Source organism: Fukomys damarensis, unplaced genomic scaffold (assembly GCF_012274545.1).
Source record: "Fukomys damarensis isolate Sample0158 unplaced genomic scaffold, DMR_v1.0_HiC HiC_scaffold_18, whole genome shotgun sequence".
Taxonomy (NCBI): Eukaryota; Metazoa; Chordata; class Mammalia; order Rodentia; family Bathyergidae; genus Fukomys; species Fukomys damarensis.
Genome location: NW_022900930.1, coordinates 53,214,859 through 53,235,709, shown reverse-complemented (window position 1 = coordinate 53,235,709; position 20,851 = coordinate 53,214,859). Strand labels below are relative to the sequence as shown.

At 46.3% G+C, this 20,851-nt stretch overlaps 1 protein-coding gene across 1 annotated transcript in view; it reads right to left on the bottom strand.

Moving 5' to 3' along the window:
- Nucleotides 1-20,851, bottom strand: part of Csmd1 (CUB and Sushi multiple domains 1) — a 1,140,625-nt gene that overhangs the window by 164,077 nt on the left and 955,697 nt on the right. The window contains exons 28-33 of the mRNA XM_010620376.3: nucleotides 18,081-18,219; nucleotides 15,139-15,326; nucleotides 11,237-11,431; nucleotides 6,257-6,373; nucleotides 3,011-3,124; nucleotides 1,528-1,623 (exon numbers count right to left, since the gene is read on the bottom strand). Of these exons, the coding sequence (XP_010618678.1) occupies nucleotides 1,528-1,623; nucleotides 3,011-3,124; nucleotides 6,257-6,373; nucleotides 11,237-11,431; nucleotides 15,139-15,326; nucleotides 18,081-18,219 (849 nt within the window). The remainder of the gene's footprint in view (nucleotides 1-1,527; nucleotides 1,624-3,010; nucleotides 3,125-6,256; nucleotides 6,374-11,236; nucleotides 11,432-15,138; nucleotides 15,327-18,080; nucleotides 18,220-20,851) is intronic.

Here is a 20,851-nt window from a genome sequence, read left to right as displayed (position 1 = left end):
TTGTAACATAGTGAAGGTGTTGGGTTCACTGCACATTCTCCAGAGTGAGGGGAAACAGACGCCTCCAGGGTCTCACTTCCCTGTCCATGTTTTCATGGCAATGTACGAGTTTAAGTTAAGAAGCAGAATTCGAAGAAGTGTGTTTTCTGAATGGTGATGCAGAGATAACCAGACTTAATCAGAATGTTCGAATCGTTGCAGAAATCAAAGGCAGCTGTTCGTCACTTGGACAGCACCTGTAGTGCGAGTATTCCCAGGGAAAAGGCATGGAATCATCAGGCTCACTCTGCATCTCTACAACGACTTGTGAGTCTGTGTTTGCAAGTAGTTTAGAAGTTGAAGAAAATGAGCAGGGGAAAGAAGCAGGCTGCTTAAACTGCCATTCCCTGACGGTCAGTGTGTTAATACTGGTTAATTATTGACATTTTCATAAAGGTTAAAGCCTGCAACAGCATAGACACTTTTAATTCAGCAATGTCAGCTTTCCATCCACTGCTACGTAAGTGGGACTGGGAATATTCCAGCCCTCACCGGCCCGTGAAACTCACTCCTATTCTTCTGATAATCCGTAATTAATGAAAACTGAGGGTGGGAGAGCACGGCCTTTACAAGGTGAGATCACCAGGAAAGACTTGCACAGGAGGTGCCATGCTATTCTACACCTTTACTACAGGAAAGAAGCCATTGCAGTCTCAGCGAGCACTCAAGCCCCGAAATATCGATGCATCGCTTCTCATTTCTGAGCACGGTTTATGTGCGAGGACGGTGATGTGTCTCGGACCACAGCCCGACAGCTGTTACCAATCTGTCCAAGTGTCCCCCTGCTTCTGAAAGTGGATGCGCCCTCCGTGTGGCATTTTTCAAGTTCACACAATGCACATGCAAAGCCAAGAGGAAACGCAGTAGGTGAAACAGAATTCTTTACTTTTCAGAATTTGAAGCCACCCCAAGTAAGCTCCAATTTAAAACTATGTGTGAAAGTTCAAAAGTACTGAAGGTGAATAAAAGACAAATTATCAGACAACGGAAATCGGTTATGGTGGTAGGGGCTTGAGTGATGTTTTGTGTTTTGCTTGCTTTTGTTAAATTGTCTTTAAAGATAGTTTTAACGATAAAATGCAGAATTATATACTACACACTTTAAATTGGTTTTATGAAAGCAGGGACAAGATCTAACCATTGCAAAACAGCTTTCTGAATGAGAGGAAGTGCTATATGTGTAGTCACAGGGTAACTCGTGGAGGGCTATGCAGCACTGTGATCGAACCCAGGGCCGGGACATGCGGGTGAGTGCGCTGCCACCGATCCCCAGCTTGGGTGTGTCGGGGATGTCATCACGCCCTTCCAAAGTGAAATTCAAGTGTGAAAGACGGACTGATGTCTGCATGAGATCGTTCTGTGATAAATACATAGGTATCTGCAATCCTGTCAGGACCCAGCATGTGCTTTTGGCTTTTGGCGCTTTTGGCAATGTGCCTGACAGCAGTGGCAGTGGCAGAGACCGCGGCAGCAGACAGAGCCCTTTACCTTGATACAGAAAGTGGAAGCCCCTGGCAGATGCACCGCTATTCGCACTGAATTGCAGGAGGATCTGATTGGACGTGGCTAAAGGCAAGGTTTCACCTACAAACAAAAACAGAGATACATGAGACCCAGAAAATGCACAGCACTGGGATGAGTCATAGTTTCCTGAAAAATAAATACCACCTTGAAATTTCACAACACACTGTTAAACTTTTAAAGTAAATTTCACGTTGGGGCTTAAGATGCAATCATAATGATTGTATAAAGATTTCAAAACTCCATACTTGCTCATGCATTCTATTAAAATGAAGTATAATATCACCAATGCTTCATTTATGCTATTTGAAGAAAGGGCCAGTAATATTTTTAGCTGACAATACACGAGGTAAAAGTACCATGGGAATCTTTTACTTTAAATAACTTTAATGTAAAAAAAAATAAAATAAATTACTTTAATGTGATTATTACTTGCTTTTCAAATTAAGAACATTTCCTCAAATACAAACTCACGCTATTAAAGGACTCAGAAGAAGTCTTCTGAAATATATATCTTAGCTCTTTAAAATGCACACGCAGATGGAGGAAGAAGGAGAAATAAGAACTGAGATGCGTTATACACAGGTGCCAGTTCCTCACAAGGAACACAATCATGAAGTCCTGCATCATGGACCAGTAAAACATACAAATTAGAAAGTAAGGCACACATAGAGAACAGGGAAGGACCTTCCTGCAGCTCCTCCAAGGACCCTGTGCATGGGCATATGCTTTTGCAGGGAACCTGGTACTGAAGACATGATTGCAAACGTATCTCTTTGACACATTCCTCCCTCTGACTTTGTCAGGAAGGAACAAAAACGTAAGCCTTAAGACTTTCAGTGAATAAGAAGATAGCAAAAAGCTAGGAAATCTTAGCCATCAGTTGGTCCAAATCTGTGATGTACACCATCCACTTTACTTGGTAAATTCACTGGGTGGATTTGCACAGCACAGGGCTGGTAAGGGGCTAGTTGTCCACGAGGGAGGAGGGCAGCGAAGCCTGTGTCAGTCAGATGGAAGGCAGCGGCCCTGCATCTGCATACATTCAAGTCTCGGAGTGCTGCCTGCACCCACATCTCCACGGGATCAGAATGATTGGGAAAGAATGTTAGAGCTTCTACTACAAGGGGAAAGTTCAGTCACAAAGCATAGAAAGTAAAGTACAGAAAGCACTGTACTGCCACTTCTCTTTCTGATATGTATTGTTATTGAAGCGAATATTATATTTTCCATAACCTTAGTAAGTAAATTGATAAAGGCAGGTATTTTATATACAGAATGAAAATGCTTTTGAAGTCTAATGTCTAAAGCACAAATTTGCCAAACACCTGCAAATTCAACAATGGTTAAAATTCTCATTCCTCAAAAAAGGAAAAGCAGTAGGCAAGTTTAAAATTAATCTCTAACACAGTGTAAAAGAATTAAAGGCAAACATTGCTTGAAATTTTACCTGAGTGAGACCCCGAGAGGGAGCTCAGCAGCCTGGCCTGGGGATGGGTCCCGTCAAAGAGCTCTGCCAGATCGTTGAGTGCTGTCTGGAAGTAGGCGAACTGTCCAAACACCACTGGGAGCCAGGGGAAGGGCACACAGGCAAAGCAAAGTCAATGTGAGGGTCACTCTCCAAAGTATCTTATCCTAAGGACCATCTGTTGTCTAACACTTCAGTGATTGGACAATTTTGTTTTGCTTTTGACCTTCTAGCACTTCACCAAAGGAAGAAAATTACTGTTTTCTCTATAATTTGAGCATTTATAAAGGATCATTTTCTTATAATGAATAGTACTGTAAGATAGAGTAAGAAGATCTCTAAAGGAATCTTACTTATTTTTGACTAGTACCATTTTATTTGGTGAAAAGTAACATGGGTATCGAGTAGCATGATAATTTGGTGAGTAATTTAAAACTCATTATGAAAAGTTACTATTGTATCTAATTCCTGTCCATCTCAGTCCTATGCTTGATTCAGCAAGATACCGTAGGAATTGGGTATTTTGAGTCCACTGTCTATGCTACAGGTACATAAGGTTGTGTGTTCACACCTCCAGCAAGTAAAACATAACTATATATTTCACAGTCCAAATTTAATCAATGTCTGTAAAAGTGATGATGAATGTGGCTTTATAGACTTAGGAAAACTTGTGACCTAGTACCTGTTTACAAGCAACAAGCAACCTATCCTTTGCTCATTCTTATGTAAGCCTTACACAGCAGTCGTTCTACCTCATTATGAGCAATGAATGGCAAAGCATAGGTCAATTTTGTGTGTCAGTTTTCTAGTGGAAAAATTAATGTGTAAGCACAGATGAAGCATCCAAGTCTAACACTGTGCTTGTCTATCTGCACGTGCATCCACTGAGTTCTGTCCTCATACATAATCAACATCTAAGGCACGTTTTTCACTTTGAGATTTTAATAATTCCTCCTGGAAACATGAAGGGGTCCCACGAGTGAGGCAGATTTTCCCAGTGGGTGAAGGCTACTCAAACCCTCGAGGTTCCGAGATCAGGTGACAGAGAACATTACAGTCTGCGTGTCTCAGAAAGCCCTTCCCACCCCACAGCTCCCAGAACAATCACATTTCTGTCATGTTGTAGGCTGAATGTGCAGGTCCTTTGATTCATATAAAAGTGAGCCAGCTGCCCATATATCCTATTTCTCTGCAAGAAAATCACCAGCTCCATGCTAGCAACTGTGGGGAATGAAGGAGACACGAGCCTGCTCCTGGCTCCCCTGACCTGAGTTCTGAATCACAGCGAATAGCACACTTGTCTGCTGAGGGACCAGCTGTGCACAGGATGCCCACACTGTTGCTGAGCATGTGAGGATGGGACAACGTAGGAAGACAGAGCTACTGGACTGAAGACTCTGGAGCAGTTACCTGCATTACAGCCAGTCCTCCAACAATGAGAATCAAAAGCTGTGTGTGTGTGTGTGTGTGTGTGTGTGTGCGTGGTTGCGTGTGCGTGAGTGTGTGTGGGTGTGAATCTTAACAACAAAGTGTCATATGGCAAGTGGAACATAAAGAACAGAACCCTGGAGGTGACACGTGTGGTCCAGAGTCTAGAGGACCTGTCTGCAAGGCCAGGGGCCCTCGTCACAGGCCTCAGAGGACAGACACGACCCACACTTACCACCACACATTTTACTCACTTTACCCAAAGGAGTGACTTCCAATATTATCAAGATATTAATGTGGCCCGATTCCCATTTTATAAATGAAATTTTTGCACTGCCTTTGGATAAAAACAGAGGAAATCAGGCTCTCTGATGGCCTGTGTCGAATGTCACTTCCCATTTTCAAGCTTGTGTTTCTCACACACGGAGCAGATTTCCTTCCTGGCAGTGGCGGTGCCCCTGAGCATGTCAGGGTGTGGCTGTACGCACTCTCCTTTGTGTCGCGGGTGCTCATGTCTATTGGCGAATTTATTGTTCATCAATCAATCTCCAAGGAAAGAAGAAAGAAGGAGGAAAGACAAGGTGGGATGGGAGAGGTTGTACAGAGTGCCCAGTACAGCTCCTGTGCTCCACGTCGAATCTTTCTTTAGGGAGAATGAAGTGCTGCCCACTAAGGCAGGAGAGCAGTCCTGCCTTCCAGGCAGTCAGTCGCTCCAGCAGGGCGGGGCCGGCAGCTGTGTGGCCAGCACACGTCCTTCTGGGCTCCCCCGTGACTCAGTCTGGGATCGGAGGGGCTGGCAGACAGCACAGCAGAGGCGCCCGAAGCTTGTTTCATACATGCAAGTGTCTTCCCCAGCGACTCAATTCCCAGCACGTAACTGTGCTTTCTTTAGGTGTCTTATCTCCAGTGCATGCCAACCTCAGAATTACTATCTGCTTTATTCTGGGTGATTGCTTATTTAATATAAACAATATCCTTGGCCAGGTGGGGCTTTAACTTCAGCATTGGAGAAGCAGCAATGGCCTGTGAGACTGTAAAAGCTACGGTCAGGTTTACTCCAGGGAAGACCCAGAGGGACAGACTCCTGGATAGAGCGGACAGGCACGGAGAGTGGAGCCTGGGAAGCCGTGCGGACGCGGAGTCAGTCTGCAAACCTGCTGGGGGAGGCAGCACGAGAAGGAACTGCAGAGCCAGCTCCAGGAGACACAAGGATGCCCCCATTTACATCACGGGGCCCAGTGGGTCCCGTGACTACTAACTCCAGCGGCCAGCTGTGCTCAGAGAGACCCTACACTCCTCACCCACAGCTCCTGTCTGTCTGCTTTCCAGCTTGATAGCATGATGACAGAATCCAGGAGCCTGAGCAACTGCTCTGCCACCAAGTTATGTCCAGAGCCCCTTTTTATTACTTTTATTTTGAGGCAAGTTCTTGCCAAGTTGTCCAGAGTGGGCTGCAACTTAATATCCTCCTGTCCCGGCCTCCCCAGAAGCAAGGATTCCAGAGATCAACCACCCTACCCACCTCTAAACCATTAGTTACTCTGTAACCACTCCTTACACACATAAACATCCTATTAAAACAATGATTCCCCCAGAGAGAACCAGCGGAGTGTCCTGTGATTACTTGGGATCAGACTGTAGGAAGGAAGGTGAACACTAATGTCACATTGGTGAATGACCTGACTTGATGCAATTGATTTTCATGCTATTTTTAGTAGGATGCAGGGCATTCATTGAATGACTGGAAATTAGCCCTGAGAGGACTGTGACAATGATTAGAATATAAAAACATGTGCTTACCAAATTCCTTTGGCACAGTTATGGTGTAGCGGCAGGTCTGGCCCGCAGTGTAGTTGTGTGGGTAGTTGGGGGACAGGACCACCCCTTCGGACCCCGAGTACTGGCCTCCACACGGAGCTGAAAGCAAGACAGCCAAGATGTGAGCTGTGCCCGCTGCATCCAGGGCCAGGGCCCTGGCTTGTTTAGGGTTAGGGAGAAACTGAAGTGAAGATCTCATTCTTCACTGTTGTCAGAAGTAACAGAAAGGATGCAGCAGAGACTGACCACATGGATAACATCGATTCGCCTCTGGGAAATCAGCCTGCACAGTCATAGCACGGCTTCCACGAACACAAATACTTCCACTGCTGAATGGGCCGCTATAATTGTCTAGTTTCCATAAACCACTGAATTGATTTAGAGGAGATAAAGGTCATTGCTATTTCCTATGAGACTGATATGAGCCTGAAAGAATCAAAAGTAATCCTGCCTGGTAGGTTTGAACTCTGCGTTGCACAAATTCCATTAAGGAGCTGCGTGTGTAACGAGTGCATGTGGGGCCCTCTTAGGGTAATTTCAACAGGAAGAAAGTTAGGGCGGATAAATGGAGGGCGTGACGGAGAGCCAGAGTGCATTGCAAACGTGTGTACGTGTGTGTGCATTTGTGAGCCTGGGTCTTGACTTCCCCCACTGTCTCACTTACCCTGACACTGTTTCTGCTGAAAAATAAAACAGGAAAATGTTCTACTATACATGCTCAAAACACTCTTTAAGCCTCAAGAAACGGTCTTCTGATTAAATTGCAGGGACTTCATGCTCAGCTTCTGAATTTTAAGTCGCTAGCACTTCCAAGCCGTGAATCTGAAGTAAATCGAGGCCAGTGCCCTTCAGTTTTCTCAGCACCAAACTGCCTTTGCTGGGTGTGGCCTGACTCTCATTGGCTTCCTGGTTGCAGAGCCCCTGATCAGACTTCGGAGTTCTTTTCCATATCTGAGAAAATATATATTTCTACAGCTCATTTATTCTTGTTATGGCAATTTTTAAGCACCAAAAAAATATACAAATTAGAGATAGCAGGTTTAATCCCTCAAATGTTAATTAGCTCACTGACCCTAATTGATGGGCAGAACAATGTCCAAGATTAATAGGACACCTTGAAATACCACGGCCCTAACATGCGGGCACCCTGTTAGTGATTTGTCAAGAGACTTAGTGACCCATCAACTGCTTTCCCCAAACCCTTGTGTCATGATGGCTTCTGAGTCAAAGGATAGCGGTGTGGGCATCTGGCACTCCAGTGCGGTCCACTGCCAGCTAATGGAGAACGTACAGAACAGACTCAGCCAGGCCTCATGCTACAGTTGAACTCAGAGTAATGGTATCATCTGAAAACACCCACGTGGACATGTTCACGAGGATCAATAGGAAGCTGTTATCCTTGTTCTTAGGTCCTCAGTCTCCAGGCAGCCTCCCTTCCGTCTCACCTGCTGCTGTCAATGCACCCTGCTTATTTCAGAGCAATCTTTTATTTCCCCTCAAAGGCTTGAAGGTCAAAGTTCTAAAAATAACTACAAATGAAGAATTAAAATTTATTTTACTTTCCCTAGGTCCTATAAAATTCAAGTAGATCATTTTGCAAATGTCTCGTTTTCAGCTCAATAATTCTTTCACTTCAAATGCGACACAAGAAGTTTAAATGAAAAGTGGGGAAAATTATCCTTGGGCCAACATTTTGATGTGTGAATTTTATGGATGGGAAATTTGCTCTAATTGAGGGCATTTTCGGATACATTTCTTAAAGACATAACTATAGAGATTTGCAGCGTCTGTGGGAAGAGTTGTCTTGTGACCACATAATAGAAAAAAAGTCTAAATGAAATGAAGGAAAATTGGCCTTCTGACCTTTATTTGCCTTGGTGGATCATGCTCAGGTCCAAACTTTCTCCTCAGCTTACACCAAGACTACAGAATACGTTCCAGACTCAGCCAAATGTTTCTAAAATTGATAAGCTTACATGGAGAATTTTCATTTAATTCTTGCTTCATCAAATTACTAATAATTATTATTTCCATGCTCTTGTGTTAAACTAAGAATTGAGCACAATCCTTTTTCTGTTCAAAGTTAATCTATACTAATGGAGTGACAGGAGAAATAAGCATATGCCAGTTTACTGTCTGGTGCCATCCCACGAAAGCATTTCCTAGCTGAATGAAGACAGGCCAGAGAGATCACGTAGATGATGGAGAGACACCACTCATCCACTCTGCTGATTGGCATCTGTCCCCTCCATAGAAGGCAACCAGAGGCCTCAGACTGAGTGTGTGGGGAACAAGATGAGCCACAGAGCCACTGAGCCCACGGAAAAGGCGCTGGGCACTGCAGTTCAGCTCCAACTCCACGGCAGACTCAGAGAAAAAGGCTGTAGGTGATGGACAGAATCCCCAGGACAGAAGGCACTCATGAATCTAAGCAGACTGCATCAAGTGTGGCCCGTGTCCTACCATGCTGAAACTATCAAAATGTCAGAAATTAAGCAAAACTCCCAACAGTGACACTGCTGTTGAAGCAGGACTTACAAAAAAAGACAAAACAGGTTTCCCCAAGGGATGCAAAACCTCTTAGACTTCCCCTCCCAACTGCTATTGTTCGTTGTTCTACTACAAATACAATTAGTAAATTTGTTCCTGTGAACAAGGTTCCACAGCCTCTTGTTCTCATAACATTTTGTTTTTACCAGACCAAGTCCACCAAGATATGCTACAGAACTGTTACAGAACTGTTACAGTTACAGAACTGTAGCTTGACTGACTGCCTTTGTTCAACTTCTGTCCACAAGTTTCATGTTCCTAGGCAGACCCACCCCTCCTGGACAGCATGGATAAAACTAGAGCTTTTTCTTTGTTCTGGGCTCAGCCTTTGGACTCCAGTCCACTGAGGCAATGCACAACTGAAATCTTGGAATAAATCCTCCTGTTTTACCTGTGGTTTCTCCTGTCTCTTAAATTCTACAACTCTACAAGTGACCACAGACACAAATCCCTGCGCAGGCACACTCTGAAAAACCACTGGGCAGCTCCTCTGCCCCAGATACCTGGGGTGTGGACTTTTATTCCATGTAAATTGAATGCCAGAGCTCCATGGTTTTCTAGCTTTGATTACGTTAAAACAAAACTAAGAACAACAACAACAACAAAGACAACAACAAAAACCAAAAGCGGGCCACGGTGGCACACGCCTCTAATCCCAGCATTAGGGAGGCTGAAGCAGGAGGATCGCTGTGAGTTCGAGACCAGTCTGGGTAACATAGTGAGTTCCAGATCAGCCTTAACTACATAGTGAGACCCTGTCTCAAAAACAAAACAAAACAAAACAAAAAACCCAAAACAAAAAACAAAAAGCAAAAAACACCTGTGCTAGAATTCATAGGTTTTCAGACATGGAAAAAGAAGTAATCTTTGATTCAAAATTTGATCTCATATTTTTTTGCCCAAATAGGACTTCACTATTTTATGTTTAGAGAATCACCACCCTCCCATAGATTCAAATTACTTTTGAATTCAGTACAAAGTAAATTCCCTTAGAGTTATTACAATTCATAAAGCTCATGAGTGTTCCTGAATTTGACTTCCTTGTTCTATCTCCATTACACTGGTCCTCCTACACAACCTCCACAGCTCTTTGCATTGGGTTAGGAACAAGCTGGGGATGCCCACACCCCGCTGGCACACAGCCAAGGGACAGTCAGCTTGGGCCACTGAATCCGCAGGGAAGCTTCCTACATGTGGCAGTCGTTGGGTTCACCTGTCTTCTGACTCATGAAAAGCAGCAACAGAATGCTGTGTTTACTACTATAGGGTAAAAGATGCAAGAACTGGAAGATTGACAGGTAGACTTTTTCAGTGAAAATGACTTTATACACTCATGGATTAGAAATGCCTTAGAAACCTTAGTTCAGTTCTTAGTCTATGCATCTGGTAAAGCTGGGTCCTTCTGGAGAAGGTGCCCAAACTGAACACTCTGGGGGCCACAGGTGATGGATTTAAGCACAGGAACAGCAGAAGGTACAGGTGAAGTAGGTCTCGTGTGTTTATTTGCTTTTCTTTTTCATGTGTTCCTTTTTTAAACACTTACTATTTGATCAGAGGGCACCAGCAGCATTATTAGACAGGTAGAAAACACATTCCTCTCCTAAATTCAATTTACTGAACTGAACTGGTCTTTGAGTGCATTGTAAAATAACCCAGAAAACCAAGTTCTTCAGGAACACCATATGCATTCTGACCTTGCAAAAATGATTTATTTTATTAATCTGTTTTGTGCCTCTATCCCAGAGCCTTGCTCATACTAGGCAAGTGCAGATTCTAATGCTGAGTGGACTCTAGCCCTGTTTCTTCAGTGCCTACCTAAGAGCCTCTGGGCCTCAGCTCCAGAGGGCCTGCTGGAAATCCAGGAGAACTTCTGAATACAACATGGCCAGGCCAACTCCCGAAGTCCCCGCCACCCTGAAGTCCTCGCAAGGGCATCTGCCATCTGACCTCTGTCTCTAGAAAGCTGCGTTTCTCTCTGTTCTTAAAGGCTCCTTTTACCCTTAGAAGAGTCTTTATTAAATTTTACAAACTATACTTTGGGGGAAATGATGCATCAATTCAAAAAATGTGTATTTTAAAATCATCCTCTCTTTCTTTCCTTTCTCCTCTCTCTGTACACATCTATTGATTGCTCATATGAATCTATTAATCTATTTCTTGAGAGAGAGACACTTAGAAAATGTCAGTTCAGACCTCTCATGTAGCTCAGGCCTCAAATACAGAAGTGAACAGTGTCCAGAGCCTCAGTAAAAGGGAGCAGCGTCTGTCCAGAGCCTGTGAGTGGAGCACAGGGCCGGCCAGGGAGATGATGGACCAGATGTCAGCTGCTGCACCCAGCAGCCTTGCTCCCAACCCTGTGCTGGCTTGTGGAGCCACTCTCGAAGGGCCTGTGCCAGGCCCAGGAGTACCCACCTGTGCAAGAGGGCAGGATGTGGTCCCAGGACGGCTTCCCGTCAGCCCCGATCACACAGCTGATGGACGAAGGCTCCATGATCTTGTAGCCAGAGTCGCACTGGTAGGTGACAGTGGAGCCCAGTTTGAAGTCGATGCCAACTCTGGTGCCGTTCATGATGTTCCCAGGGTCAAAGCAAGCTTCCCGCGGCTTCTCTGCACAAGAAATAGGTGAGAGCTCCATGAGAGAGGCTGTGTTTTCCTTCTGCTTTTGGTCTGGTTGTTTATGTAGGGCTCAGCACAGTGCTCTACACAGGAGAAATGCTCAAAACTATTTGATTAGCTGACGATTCAACCTATTGATCAAATAAAAATGGGAAAATTCCTTTTAATAACTACAGTCTTTTTAAAAACGGTGCTTTATTAGAGTTTCGATATTGAATTATTTTCACTCTGATACAAATGGTACAATATTATATTTTATACACTCCCACTTGTTTTGGCTGTAGATTTTAGGACCCATAACTGCTTCAAGAAAAATTGAGGTTCATTTCCTGACTTGTGCATGTCAGTCATACCCACATGGAATCACCATGTGCCTTCAGGAAGAGATAGGAGGATTTGGCTTGGCAAAGGATAATGAATGGTTTAATCTGCGAAGGTTAAGGGAACCTTTTCATAGTGATATGACATGAGATCCGAGACAAGGGCTCAGAAGGGCGTTCTGATCATTTCACTGCTCTGCAAGCTGCAGAGCTGAGCTCAGCAGGAAGTGCACACCTAGGCCTGGGGCGGGCTGCGGGGGAGCTGTGTGCAGGTGCAGCAGTCACTCTAGGGCCTCTCAGTCTCCACGGTAATGCCAAGAGGCTCTAGGGCTCCTCCACTGGGCTGAGTGAGGTGAGGCAGGCCCTGCGCCCCTCTCCTTCCTCTCCAAGCTGGGGTTGGCCCTGTGGATGCCTGGCCCCACTCCGGTTGTCAGAGGAGACATAGCCTCAGTGGCACTGCAACAACTCTTCCCAAATACAGGTGGGAAACAGGCTTCTTCCTGCTCTGGGCTCCCTATCACACCGTCAATTCGTTACCTTTGGGAAGGGTTCATGTTTTCTCATTTTCTACTTTAACAGACCATACAAAATGTCACTAAGTGAGCATACATAACGTTTTGAAAACCGTGTGTGGCAATAGTGCTACTGATTTCAAGTTAGGCTGAAGGATAGCTTCACAGAGGATAAAGACAAAGCCCAGCTCTTTTCCTTTGGATGGGCAGTTGTGTGCCCTGACAAACATTTCTGTGTGCCGAATCCCTTACCCTACATTGCATTGATGTTAAATTTGTACACACAATAACTTTTGGAGCTGTGCCTGGACACGGGCCAGCCTCTGGGGGTGGAGACTGGCAGTGCTCATTCGGGTTTTATTTCTTCCTCCTGACCGCTGACCTATGGTCCACTCAGCCCCCTGGCTCCCTCACTGGCCTTGGAAGGAGGCCCCTTTGGGGACTGTGCTGCACATCTGAGAGAATGGCGGTGCCCCAGTGCCCAGGACGGAGACTGCAAACTAGAAGGGGAAGAGAATAAATAAAACCAGCGTCCCCTGCAAGAGGAACAAGAGACCCGGGAACTGCACTTGTTCGATATTTTCAGTTTTAACAATCGATGAATCGATATCAGCCAGAGACATCTCACTGGCACTCAATCCATCCATCTATTCTAGGAAGTACTGTGTCTAAGCATAATATATAAGCATAGATCCATTAGGAGCACTATTATCCCGAATGGAGCGTGGGCTATGCACGTACTTTGATCAATTATGCAGACATAATCATGGAAACCTTCCTGCTGCCTCTGGTTTGCTCTTGTTGGCCTCAGTGGGACTGTGGTATGGGGGGGGGCTCTGAGAGTCAGACTGAAGCCCATTTGGATGTTTCAAGTGCTAATTGCTGTTTTCATCACTCTTTGCCGCAGCCTTAAGTCCCATGTGGAACACAGAACGTTTACTTTAAGCAAAGAAGGTGCAAACACATCAAGTTGTGGCACTGTTAAAGCCGTTCCCTCGCACTGTTCATCCAGTCCGGAGCAGCCCTGGCCACCAGCGCTGAGTGGTTCCCAGTTTTCTCCCTGCAACCACCTCCAGGCCATGACCTTCTTGTTCACCCTGATCACATTTGTTGGTAACTCTCTTCCTGGGGTGAAATGCCTCTCCTGGAGCTTTCAGCTCATGACTCCAATTCAGAACCTGGCAGCAGGATTTTCTTCCACGGAACCGCATCTCATGTTTTGGTTCCATTTACTGAGTCGTCAGCTCCAGGTGCTTGGTGATAAATCATGGGCCCCTCCTTGCTTGCAATTTGTCCTGTTCCTGAATTACGCGACTTTATAACATGGTGCATTCTCCTGCTGTTCTTGTCTTCTCCAGTTACGGACGTCTCTGTCTACTCTCACAATGGAGGCCACAGACGGGCCACGCCAGACTGCGTGAGCAGCTGCACTGTGGGACTGCCTGGCACCTCTGTTCCTGGGAGCCTGGCAGCTGCTCACTGCTCACATGGATGACTGTAGGGACACCATGCAGGGACACCGTGCAGGGACCACAGTGCAGGGACCACCAATGCAAGAACACTGTGCAGGGGGGAAGCTTCTCTCCCCTGGGACTTTGCCCATGGACTCGATGAGGGGTTTACACATTCAGAGCTGCAGCCCCCCACATGGCTAAGAACCAGAGCATAGACAAGGTAGTGGGGCCCCAGGGCCTGCTAGGAAGTTCACGCCCCCTTCATGCATGATCCAGAATGGCTCCCCTGAGCTACCTAGGAGAGCCAGGTGCTCAGTACACAGAGACTGGCAGCCTACGAGGGGAGGGAGGATCTCTTCTCTGTTTGTCTGCTGGGTTTTGCTTTCTCTTGTAGTTGGCTTTAACAGAATAGCCTGAGGTCTGGTGATATGAGTTTCACTGATTTCCTGTTAATGTAAAATCTATCTGGTGAGGGGTGCAGTCTCTGACCAGCTCCTCCTATTTCTGAAAGAGCATCTTCTGGCAGAGGCACAGGACCCTCCTCTGAGGGGTGAACTGGGATGCTTTCATTGTAGATTTAGAAAAGACCCCAATGTTTACCAATTTCTGAGGCTTGAGAGGAAATAGATTATCTATGTAAAACCATATAGAGAAATACAAATCTATTAGAGAGGTGAAAGAGATTAAATGTATCGTCCATTTTCCTTTACAGCTTTCTTTACACACTGAACTCAAAAGTTGAGATAAATTTTTATCAATTTTTTGAAAAAAAACATTCATTACTGTGAGTTGATATTTTGTTGCATCCCCTTCCCTAATTCTTTATATTACACCTGGTATCTTCATTATTCACAGGATAAATAAATTTGAAAAAGAACTTTGTTTTATGGACTCAAAAGAGAAACATTTGGTCTAGGGTGGTTTCTGTGCTAGGTTTGAGTGTTTTGCTTGGACCTTCATGGCAGAGGCAGCTGACCCTACACCAGGTGAGGAGCCAAGGCACCCCTGCCAGGCCCCAGACTCACAGAGCCCACAGGAGAAGGGGACAGGAGCCCACGGCAATTCCACAGTAAAAATTCAAATTCAGTTATCCTGAAGAAACAAATCAGAGGACATTTAAACAAGTTTTTAAATAATTCTTTAATGCCATCAACTTATTCCTTATGCAAACCATAAATTATCTGTAAATGGCCATGGATTCGTAGAAAACCAAACCTCTATCTCCTTCTCTTTTCACTAAGGTGCACGTGTGTCCTTAGCAACTCTTTTCCTGGGGAGGCGGGCTCTTCCCCTGACAGAGGGAGCAGCAGCAGCCTGCCTGTGCTGCAGAGTTGTGCCGGATCTCACCAGATCTCACCGGGAACCCTCAAAGCCAATTAGCCTGCGCAGGCTCCACCCCTCGTGGTGCCTACCTTTAAATTCAATAGCGAACCCGGACAAGCCCACGGAAGCGTCGCTCCGAAATGCCAGGAAAAGGCTATTCCCGCTGCTCTCGATTCTGTCCGGGGCCTGGGAGCCCTGGAAACTCCCGATGAGCGGGCTATTGGAGTCCTCGCCCTCATAGATGTGCAGGAAGTCGTAGCTGGGCTCCATACTGAAGCTGAAAGGAAAGAACCAAACCGGCGTTAACACCTAATGGCCTCCCGCATCTCCCAGAGGGTCAAGCTTTGGAAAACACAAAATGATTTTGTATGTTTTTTAATAAGACTTTTGATAATGAAGGCAATCAAAAAGTTAAGTAATAATATTGCGTAGCAATAACAGTCATAATAAATACCGTTATTTTGACCATAACATTCAATCTAATACAATTCGGCAGATATGTAAAAGAAAACGAACCATGATAACATAGCTATATTTCTACTCTGTACATTTGAGTGTGATAATGGGGTATACTCTGAAAGAACTAGACTGCAGAGGAATCGATTTCCACTGATATGCTATTTTTATTTGAATATTTTTAGTGTTTAAAAAGGCACCCTTTGTATTACCATGTATTCTTAAAGTCTGTACATATTTGTTGTGTTTGCTTATTTTTTCTTACAATGAATCCGTGAGCTCCCCAGGGTGACCACGCCGGCCAGGTGTCCGAACTCCCTGAGATGAAGATGGTATCAGTCAGGAGGAGGCCCGAGGCCAGCGGGGAGCCGCCTGCACAGTTCCTCCTGCTCTGGAACAAGCGTTCTTTTTAGCCCTGTTCTTTTTGTTGGGAGGATCTGTGCTGCAGCTGACAGGACCAAGACGTTTTGTAATCACAGGAAATGTGCTGTTCCAGGGCTCTGGTCTGTCTTGAAAGCCAAGGCGGGAGAAGGAGAAGGTGTCCCCGGAAACAGGACGGATGAAGGGATGAGGCGTGACCGGTGTCAGGGCTAGCAGGAGCCGGACCGACCTCATGGAATTTTACCACTAGTAATTTTACTTAAAATACTTTCCAAGGATTATCAGAATCGGGTTATGTTCCATCTCCAATATTGATATAGTTAATTATGATTGTAGATTAGATATTGAACACTGAAAATACAACCAGGCACAGGAAAAAATCCCATCTGGTCTCTTTCTAAAATTATAGAAGAGTTCATGCATAGAAGTCTGAAGATAGATCTGCACTTAGTTATGGATTCGCGTGTTAAGTCCTGTTTTATTTGTACCTATGCATAGCTAACATCTGTTCCAAGATTGAGCAATCCTTTGAACCGAATTTAACTGATCCCCTGTGAGCGGTATAGCCCCTTGCCCACAGGAGCAGCGGTCAAAGGTCCCTCTCTCCCCAGACCTGAGCTCCAGAACAGTCCTTGGAGCCCAGGTCCTTCAGTTCCCAGAATCCTTTCCTCCACTGTCAGCATCACTGGCCTCTCCCACGCCCTGACTTGGCCAGGCGTGCGTCCCCAGGGGACCTTGTCCCAGCAGCACCTTCCGGGAGGGACATTTCATCACTTACTCTGCAGACCATGCCCTGATGTCCGCACATAGGGCGCCTTCCCATTTGACTCCTCCCGCAGCCTTCTCCCCACCCAGGATCGGGCTTTCTACCAGGTAGACCCAGACTTTCAATCCCCACAGAGCACACGGAGATGACCCAGATGCGAGAAAAGGTCCAGGACTGTGACCTATGGAACTAGTGGCCCAAGGGGTTTCACAGGCGTTTGTGGGGGTTAAGAGCCTCCCCTGCAGACCTCTCCAGAAAGGGAAACAGTGAGAAGCAGTGCTGGTATGCAGCTGCCTGTGCTCCAGCAGTGGAGCTGCACAGTAGGAATGTGGATGGTCGTTCTGCCAAAGGCAAGGCAGGAAATCCCTATCTTGGATTTCTGTGGTCTCCAGCAGGCCTTTAGGAGCCAGGTGTGTGGGCCGGTTGTAAGAAAGGCTCCTTACTAGACATCAGTATTAACAAACCGCACCGCGCTATCTAGCAACACTGCCCACAGGCACTCGCTGCTTGGGGTTTTGTGCAGCGAGGGCGTTCAGAGCAGCACCACCCTGATAGCCTGCGGCACCGTAGTAAATCCAGGGAAGGCCGTCTCACCAACCTGCGGGGGCAGAGCCATTGACCCTCAAAATCCCACTGCCTCACGTCTCATCTGGAGGACTGAGCAAGGCGGTCACAGGAGCCCTGGATACTGACCCAAATTTCTGGGGAAGGGAACCTGCTGCACCAGAAGACAGACCGGGGCACACAGGCCGGCTGCTCTGAGTCACTCAGAGGTGGACGGAGGAGTCGTCCGCCGGGACGCCTCCCACTCACAGTACGTCCATCCAGCCCCAATCAAAGCGTAACATTGGAAAAGGCTTTGGGATCCCATAAGCACCTAATTACCACCTACTATGCATGAATATGCAATGCATTTTATAAAATAACCCCAGAATTGACCTTGTATCATCTAGTTTAGCAGGATTTTTAAGACAGGTCTAGTAATTCAAAGCTTACAGCAACCAAAATTTGGGAAACTTTCACTCCCAGAGCATCACTGAGTCCCACATACCTCGATGACAGTATTAGTGCTGCCCTTGGATGTCAGAGAACACGGCATCAAATGAATTCACCAATGCACATTTAGGAAAACAGGAGGCAGTGGTGAGAAATTATACGGAGCAAATCTATATCATATTTTCATTACTTTTTGAATGTCCTGTGAGCGAAGCCTTCTCACACGGAACACCTTGTGTGCCAGATCAGAGGCGTGGAGCATGAATGCACATGTGTTTCACGAGTGGAAGGGCCCCAAAGACATAATACATTCCCAGCCAGTCACCTTGCATGGGGGTGGGGCATGCAGGAGACATAGGCCCAGGGCTGGCACGGCACAAAGCCAGGCACTTGGCTTCCAGGCCTGGTGTGGGCAGCAGGCGGGGCACATACCTTCTGAAGATCAAGGCGATGACGAAGTCGGGGTTCACCTTTACTCTCCAGTCGCACTCCTTGCCAGAGGGGTAGGGCTGCGGGTAGTTGGGGGACAGAATGACTCCCGAGGGGCCAGTCAGGTTCCCGCCGCAGGCAGCTGTCACAGAACAAGAGCCACAGGGAGGAGTTAGGGGGAAGCGGTGGCCAGCAGTGGGGAGACGCCAGGGCCTCTAAACGGGCACTCGCAGCCTCTTCCCCAGCAAGGACCTGCATCCGTCCTCAGTCAACCAGAGAGAAGGCCCAGGCCCGGAAAGTGTCGCTTCTGTAGTATAATTATGCATCCCACGTAACACACCATCCCGTTGCAGAGAGGACTTCATGTTCTGGCAAATACGATTTCCTTCTTATAATTTAAATTTTGATCCAACTTAACTGGACTACTTAACTCTCATACCCTCCAACATACACATTAAAAGATACAAAGACACACATACACACACACACACACACACACACACACACATATCCAGGGCTACACAATGATAGAAACTGACCTCTAAAAATATTCTTTGATCAAACTGCTTAAAATATTATCCAAAAGGAACACATTACAAGATGATGATAAATTCAGTGTCTCTGAGGTCATCAGTTGGAACTGGAGGTATCCCCCTTGCACTAGCCTGGCAGTCACTGCACAGCTCACTGTTGCTAAGTGACCGGACACTGTTAGGATTATTTCAGGTACAAGCTCGCCTCTTCCTGAAGTCTCCCATCGCTCAGAAGGGGTTAGAACTCTGTAGATTTATCAGCGCATAATGTGGACACTAGTGTGGACACACTGGCTGCCTTTACCTCCAGCACCCCGACTTGTGGCCAAGCACCCCTAAGCACAGGCCTTGTCTCCCATCAGAGGCCATGTGCACACTTACAAAAGTAAACAAACAAGTGGGGTAAAATCGTCCAATTGGTGATGTTTTTCTGCACACATGCAAAAGATTGTTGTTATGAAAATCAAATGAAAGAATTCACAATCTTCTGTGACAGGTGGTGCTTAAAGGCTCACTATTCCTGAAAAAATCTTTCAAAAGAACAAATACACCCAAATACGATATGTTTGAGATCAACCCTGACCAATGAAAAGTAAATGAGTATCACAAAAATCATTTATAATAAATTCTCACAGCCACATGCCCAAGAGTAACAGGACCTCTTTTCACAATGGAGTGAAACCCCACTTTCCTGGTGTGCAGCTTGGTGAGAGCATGGTCTACCTTGGCCTGGGGGGCTTCCCCTCCCCAGAATCTAGCAGGACTGGGTATAAAACGCTGTCCTATCACCAGGGGACGCTGTAGAGAGGGAAGGTGCCAAAGGTCTGGAAGATTCTACAAAACTCGAGGTAAGAAAGATGAAACATGGCAGACTGGGGTGCCAGCGACAGATCGTCCTTGAAGCCCATGACCTTCAGCCTCGTGTCTTCAGCAGGAAGAGAGTGGGACAGGACTCAGCTACTGATTCAGACAAGACAGGGGACCCTTTCTTACTGGAATGCTCCCGGGAGTCACTTTCAAATGCATCTGTGTAAAAGCTGAAAGTGGCATTTGCTAACTCTGGCCTGGGGGTTCACTCTTTCCACCCGGGCTTCTTCATTTTGCCTTCCTTAAGTTTTATTTAAAAGCTTGCAACATATTTTCCATAGGATCAGAACCTAGTAGAGAATATAACCCAAGACTCTGGGAAGTTCTCCAAAAGGATTGGACCCAGGAATCCACCTCCATGTCAGATTCCAGCGAATGTCCCGGGGCTCCTTGTTCCATGGGGGAGGGAGGACCCTCTGAGGAGGCACAGCAGGCTTCTGCACAGCCCCCTGAAGCTCACCTGGCGCCATCCCTGGGCCCACTGGTGCCTCCCCACAGCCTCTTGGGGTCCCGCAGACTCGGATAAGTGCTCTTCAGAGCTTTGTAGGTCTTGGACTTGGGGAAAAGCGACTGCAGGCCATGTAAGAAAGTGAAACCTGGAGACTCTGGGGCACACAGTACTGGGATTAGAACAGTCAGTTCCCTCTGGTTGGTAGTCGGTCCCATAGGACTCAGCTGAAAACCCAAGCAGAGGATTTCCCTTTCTGGAAGGCCTCGGGAGGACAAAGAAGAAGCAGGAAATGTACACAGAAAGTGAGTCCACCCAGGCCGGGACTGAGAGGAACAGAGCATGCGGAGCAGGGAGGGAAGCAGACACTGACAAGAGGAGGGGAGGACCCTGGGCCCGGTGGCGCAAGCAGCTAACCCAGCACTGTGGAGGCTGATGCAGGATGGTCACAAGTGGGAGCGGAGTCTGGACAATTTAATGAGCCCCTGTTTCACAGTTTTAAAAATAAAAATAAAAATAAAATAAATAAAAACGTGCTGAGAATGTATCTCAGCATGAAGGGCGTGTGCTGATGTGGGTGGGAGGGGTCGATTGGCTGGCCCAGTCTGGAAGAATCGAATAAGAGTGGACAAGGAGCAGTGAAAAAAGTTCAGCTCTGTGATTAACTTAAAATGCCCAAGAAAAATGGAACTCAGCACTTTCTGCTCACAACGAGGCTGCAATTGCCTCCTGTGATGATTCTCTAAGTCAGATAAAATAAACATGCATAGCTGCCAACTACAGGAGCCGATGCAACCGTTTTCTGAGTTTTGCAAAAGGTTAAAGAAGATACCCCAGAGATGCAAGTCTGCAGAACATGTCACTCACTGACAATTACGGGTGCTCTTGTTAAAACAGAGATGTTCATTAGGCTCTTCCCAGAACAG